Source organism: Phytophthora parasitica, assembly GCF_000247585.1.
Source record: "Phytophthora parasitica INRA-310 unplaced genomic scaffold supercont2.28, whole genome shotgun sequence".
In the NCBI taxonomy this organism is placed as follows: Eukaryota; Oomycota; class Peronosporomycetes; order Peronosporales; family Peronosporaceae; genus Phytophthora; species Phytophthora nicotianae.
Genome location: NW_008649014.1, coordinates 432,948 through 438,612, shown reverse-complemented (window position 1 = coordinate 438,612; position 5,665 = coordinate 432,948). Strand labels below are relative to the sequence as shown.

The 5,665-nt window shown below is 60.4% G+C and overlaps 2 protein-coding genes across 2 annotated transcripts in view; both read left to right on the top strand.

The window, feature by feature from the left end:
• The window catches only part of PPTG_23026 (hypothetical protein), a gene marked incomplete at both ends in the record, with an annotated part of 2,698 nt that extends 711 nt beyond the window's left edge, over window positions 1-1,987 (top strand). Inside the window, 3 exons of the mRNA XM_008907997.1 lie at window positions 16-705; window positions 782-1,286; window positions 1,340-1,987. Coding sequence (XP_008906245.1) covers window positions 16-705; window positions 782-1,286; window positions 1,340-1,987 — 1,843 coding nt within the window. The remainder of the gene's footprint in view (window positions 1-15; window positions 706-781; window positions 1,287-1,339) is intronic.
• Window positions 1,988-4,698: 2,711 nt separating this feature from the next.
• PPTG_23025 (hypothetical protein) lies at window positions 4,699-5,455 on the top strand (the record flags this gene model as incomplete). Its single annotated transcript, XM_008907996.1, has 2 exons — window positions 4,699-4,895; window positions 4,963-5,455. 2 exons carry the CDS (start codon window positions 4,699-4,701, stop codon window positions 5,453-5,455), a joined length of 690 nt encoding a protein of 229 aa, XP_008906244.1.
• Between the last annotated feature and the right edge of the window lie 210 nt (window positions 5,456-5,665).

The window sequence follows — 5,665 nt, the reverse complement described above, 5'->3', positions numbered from 1 at the left end:
GCTACAGCTCGCCAGATCTGACCCGGGTGAGAGACGAAAAGGTGTGAGTCGGTGCGGACGACACGCGAAGGAGAGGTGGATGACGACGAGACGGCGCCCATGGCGGCTGCGTGATATGGCGAACGAGACTGGGGATGGCGTGACGCCCGGCAATGACCGAGTGCTTTCTGAGGCTGGGGATGGCGCGGCGGTGCTGAGGCAGCAAGCACCGGTCGGCGACGCGAAAGAGGAGATGGCGTACGGAGACGGTGTCATGGTGCCGGTGGCGGCAAGTTTGGGCGGTGACGCGACGGACGACGTGTCGCGGGCGTACAGAGCGCGCGGGGCGTCGGCGGTACGGCCAGTAATCGCGAGTGTGTTGACGCACGGGACCTGTTGGTGGCGTGTGGCTACACGGGTGCTGGACCAGGACGAAGTGGCGGAGGTTGTCGAAGCACAGCTACGCGAGTGGAGAAAGATTTACGAGCATGATACCGTCGACGGCGCCGGACAGCAAACGGCGGGACGCGACGACGACAGCGGCACTCCACGATGCGTAGAGGCCGAAATGACCACGGAGCTTCGTAGGCGTGATGAGGAGCGGGATCGGGTGCTGGCAGTGAAAGCACGAGACGAGAAACGAGAGCGTACGCGGGCCGAGGAAGCTGTCCGGTGGGAAAGTAAGCGCGCGAAGCGTGTCAAGCGTACGAAAGCCCGCCGATTGAGGTGAACCGAGCGTGAAGGGCTGGCGGTGGCGATGGCTAGAGACGGCGTCGAGGGGACGGTGATGTCGATGCGCGAGCACAAACAATCGGAGACACGATGGAGGCGGTATTGTGCTGGAGAGCGACGTGGTGATGCCGGAACCAACGGCGGAATTCCTACGGGCCTTGGGTTGGAGTGCGACGGCAGCACGGTTGCTGGGTGAGCTCAGAGCCGTTGATGAGGCGTTGAAGGTCGGTTACGCGGCCCTCGCGGTGGCTGAGGCTAGGCGACAAGAAGTACTGGCTGCGGGTGGCGTGGTTGGCTGTAACGACGTGAGAATCGGGGTGGCACAACAGTTAGTACTGGCCGCCGCCGGGCTCGACGCCATCGGAGAAAGTGACTGGACGAGAGCGCACGAGACGCCGTTGCAGCGATCGAGGGATTTGAGATGCGCGTACGGAAGGCGCACCCTCATAACGAGATGCGCACTGCGAGCACAGTTAGCGACGGCGACGCACCCCGGCGGTGCGTACTTCGAGTTCGACGAATCGCGAGGATCAGGCCCAAGTGCCGCCCGAGGATTGAGTCGAGGTGAATCGGAGGTGATCGGTTTCGTGCTACCGATCGCGACGGAGAGGCTGCTGAGGGAAAGAAGGCGCGCAGGGACGCGATGAGGGTGTACCAGTACCGCAGTGGTAGCGTGTACGCGCACCCGAGCGTGAAGGTGCTAAGCAAAGGACGGCGGCCAATGAGAGTCGGGCAGCTGAGGGCAGTTCAGGTGCCAGCGGTCGTCGCATTACCAACAGCACGAGTAGAAGTGGGTGGTGAGCCACGAGAGATCAAGTTGGATACAGGCGCACAGTATAGTGTCGCCGGTGAGTCGTGGAGGTCATTGGTTGAGCGCCTTAACGTGCTCCCACCCGTGGATTACGTAGAAGGTTTCACAGGTGCGGTGTCGAAAGTGCGCGGGGTCTGGCGCTTTCGATTCCGTACGCAGTACGAGCAGGCGGTGGTTGATGCGCTGGTGGTGGAAGGTGCGACCACGGAGTTCCTATTGGGAGAGGACTGGATGCTACAGAACGGGGTCAAGATCGACTTCACCGCGTGCGAGATGAAGTGGTTCTGCTGCGACGAGAAGAGGATTGTGCCGTTCAGCTGCAGCAGCGACGGGCACGACGAGACCGCGACGAAAGTCAGGATGGTGAGGGCCACAAAGGGCATGGCGAACACGTGTCGACGGGTGGAGTTAGCAGTGGCAGCGCCAGAGGGCACGACGGGCTTGTTAATGCTGCCCGACGCGTAGAGCCACACCTGGTGTTAGCTCCAACCCTGACGACGGATTGTAATGGAAAAGTGGCGGTTCCGGTGATGAACCTGGTTGGCGGCAGAACAAAACTACCAGCACAAGAGCTATTAGGAACGTGGGCTCCGACCACGAACGACATGGAAGTACTGGAGGTTGCAGGAGCGCTGGGCCGTGATAGTATGAAGACGTTGCTCCAGGGCCTCGGAATAAACAAGGGGGCTTTAAGTAACGAAGCCGAGTTAGACATCGGTGACATGAAGGAAGCAGACAAGGAGTTACTATTGACATTGTTACAATACTACCCGGCGCTACAACCGAGGGAAGGTTGGCCACCGATGACGACGCTGGGAGTGAAATACGAGATTAAAACTGGGAACGAAGCTCCGATCAAGGTGCGGCCACGACGGCACGCTCATGAGGAACAGCAGATCATCGACGACAACGTCGAATCGATGGTGAAGGACGGCGTAGTGGAGGAGAGCTACGGCGCGCGGGGCTTTCCCGTCGTGCTCGTGAAGGAGAAGGACGGGTCGGTACGATTTTGTATCGACTACAGGCTACTGATTGCGATCACTAAGAGGGACGTGTACCCTCTCCCGAGGATCGACGACACGCTCGACAACTTGTACGGAGCGAGGCGGTTCACCAGCTTGGACCTGCACTCGGGGTACTGGCAGGTGCCCGTGGCGGAACGAGACAGAGATAAGACGGGTTTTGTCACCAGGAAGGGGCTCTTCCGGTTCGTGCGCATGCCGTTTGGGCTGGCTAATGCCCCAGGGACTTTCCAGAGGATGATGGACGCGGTGCTGCGGGAACTTACGTGGCAGACGTGTTTAGTTTATCTAGATGGCGTGATGGTATTCACGAAGGGCGGTGTGGCACGGCACGTGGTGGAGCTGGCCACGGTGCTCGAGAGGCTCTCACGAGCAGGGCTCTCATTGAAGGCGAAAAAATGCACGTTCGCGGCGGAGAGACTAGAGTACCTGCCACGAGTTGGATGCCTATGGAGTGAGGCCGATGCAGAGCCTCGTAAGCAGTGTGAACGACTTCCCGGTCCCGAACGACGCGACCGAGGTGAAGCGGTTCGTGCACATGGACGGTTATTACAGAAGGTTCGTGCCGGACTTCGCGAGTAAGGCAGCACCGCTCACTAAACTACTAAGGAAGGGCGTAGTGTGGCGCTGGTGTGATGGCCAGCAGCAAGCGTTCGAGGAATTGAAGAATGCACTGACAGAAAGGCCACTGCTGGCGTACCCGGACTTTTCGAAGCCGTTCCGGCTAGTGTCGGACGCGTCTATGACGGGGTTAGGCGCGGCACTGGTACAGGACCAGGACGGTGGTGAGCAGCCGGTTACGTACGCGTCGAAGGTGAATTCAGAGACGGTGGCCAAGTATAGTATTACCGACTTGGAGTGCGCCGCGGTGATCTGGGCCGTGATGCTGTTTCGCCCCTATCTATACGGACGGCGTATTGAGTTGGTGACGGACCATGCGGCCCTAAAGTGGCTAATGGCAAGCAAGGATCTGACAAGAAGGTTGCACCGCTAGGTTTTGCAGCTCCAGGAGTACAACTTCCAGGTGGTGCATCGGCCAGGATCGAGCAACGTGGTGGCCGACGCTCTTTCACGGGCGCCGGTCGACGTGGTGGTGCCGGCCAACGCGGTGGTACCGGCGAGCACGGAGGTTCCGGCGTACGCGGAGACAGCTGAGCACATTAGCACTGAACAGGCGACGGAGGAATCGAACGAGACGGTGCAACTACCGGCTAACAACAAAGGGCAGTTGACGGACGTCGAGATCCGGGCGGAACAGGCGAGTGACGAGACGGTTAAGAAGTCGAAGGCAAAGGGCAGGTACGGCCAGCGGAAAATCGTGGTGAAAAACGGCGTGGTGTGTATCCAGATGGGTGACGGCGGCAGCCGCGTGGTGCTTCCGACGGCCCTGTGGGCCAGAGCTCTGCGGGAAAACCATGACTTGGTGTACGCGTGCCATCTTCGGACGCCACAGACGTACGCCAGGATAGCGGCGACTTACTGGTGGCCCGATATGGTACAGCATGCGCGTATGTGGGTGCAGTCCTGTCGGGACTGTGGATCAAGGAAAGCGAAGGCCAAGGAGGTTGTGCCTCCACTAAGGAGCCAAGGGGTCGGTAGCCCTGGCGACCGGTGGGCACTGGATGTGGCGGGGCTTTGGCAGTCACCCAGAACGGCAACCGCTACGTGATAGCAGCGGTGGACTACGCGACTATGTACGCCGTGGTCGCGGTGTTGCCGCACCACACGGCCAAGGACGTGGTCGGGTTCGTCGTGGAGAGGCTGGTGTTCGTGCACGGGCCGATGCGCGAGATCGTGATGGACGGAGCGCCCGAGTTGAACGGGAAGATCGTGAAAGAGCTAGTGAGATCGCTGCAGGCGCGACAGCTCACGCCTGTACCGTATCGACCGGCCTTGCTCGGGCTGGTGGAGCGTTTTCATAGGACCTGGAAAGATATGGTGCCGATCTACACGACCGAAGGGAGAGACGACTGGGACCGGTGGCTGCCCTGTGCACCATACGCGTACAATGGAGCACGGTACTCCGGTACGGGGTCCAGCCCCAATGAGTTGATGCTGTGACGTCGACTGAAGACGCCGAACGAGCTACCGAGGACGAGCGGAGTCACACAGACGGGGCCCTTCGCAGGGTACCACAAGCAATTGGTGAGCAACATGGAGAAGGTGACGAGAGCGGCTCGCGCGGTGATCGCAAGGGACCAGTTAGCACCGGGAGCGCTACTACAACAAACGCGTCCGTCAGGCAACGACGTTCAAAGTAGGAGACTTAGTGTGGGTGGTGAGACCGCCACGAGGTCAGGACGTTACAAAATTGGCACACCGGTGGGTCGGACCGGCCAAGATTGTACAAAGTGCGGGATATGACAATTGGGAAGTTGTCCGTGAGGACAACGGTGAGAGAATGATTGTTCACTGTAGCTTCCTAGTGTCGAGCAGATGCTCGAGTAACTCGTTGGGTGTGGTGGCGGACCGCATCTTGGCAGAGCTAGCCGCGGAGGAGGACGTAACGGAGGAACGGGATGGTGGTACGACAATGCAGCAGGAGCCGTTGGCAGTGGCGGCCGCGACCGGCGGAGAAGACGGGGATGGTGAACGGCGAGACGGTGAGCAAAGCCCTGGCGGGCGTGAGCAACGGGATGGCAAGCAACGGGAAGACGACGGGAACGCCAGTAGAGAAGGCGAGGCGGACGAAGGAGCTCGCACGGGCGGTACGACCGCAGAAGTTGAGACGCTACGAGGCAGGGGCACGCAGAGGCGACCGGAGCCGATGCCCGCACCCTTGCAAGCGGCGACGGCTGGCTACATTGTTGAGAGAGCAAGACGAAGAGTACGGAAACGGGCGGGGCACTACACGCTCGATCCCCGGGTCGAGTACAGCACACAACGTGGGCGGCCGAGTGGGTGGCGGTAGCTCCCGCACGAGGCGTTCGAGGAATAGGACGACGTCAGCAAGATCAAGGGCGATCTTGGAGCCGGGGATGGCGTGTAGTAGGGTGACCTACGATGCGGCCTCGACGAACTGGCAGGGGTGGCAAGTTGAAGTGATCGACTTAACGGTCGACACTGGCGTGGACGACACCAGTTAGTTCGGTGGCGAGTGAGTGTTGTGGATGCAGTGCGG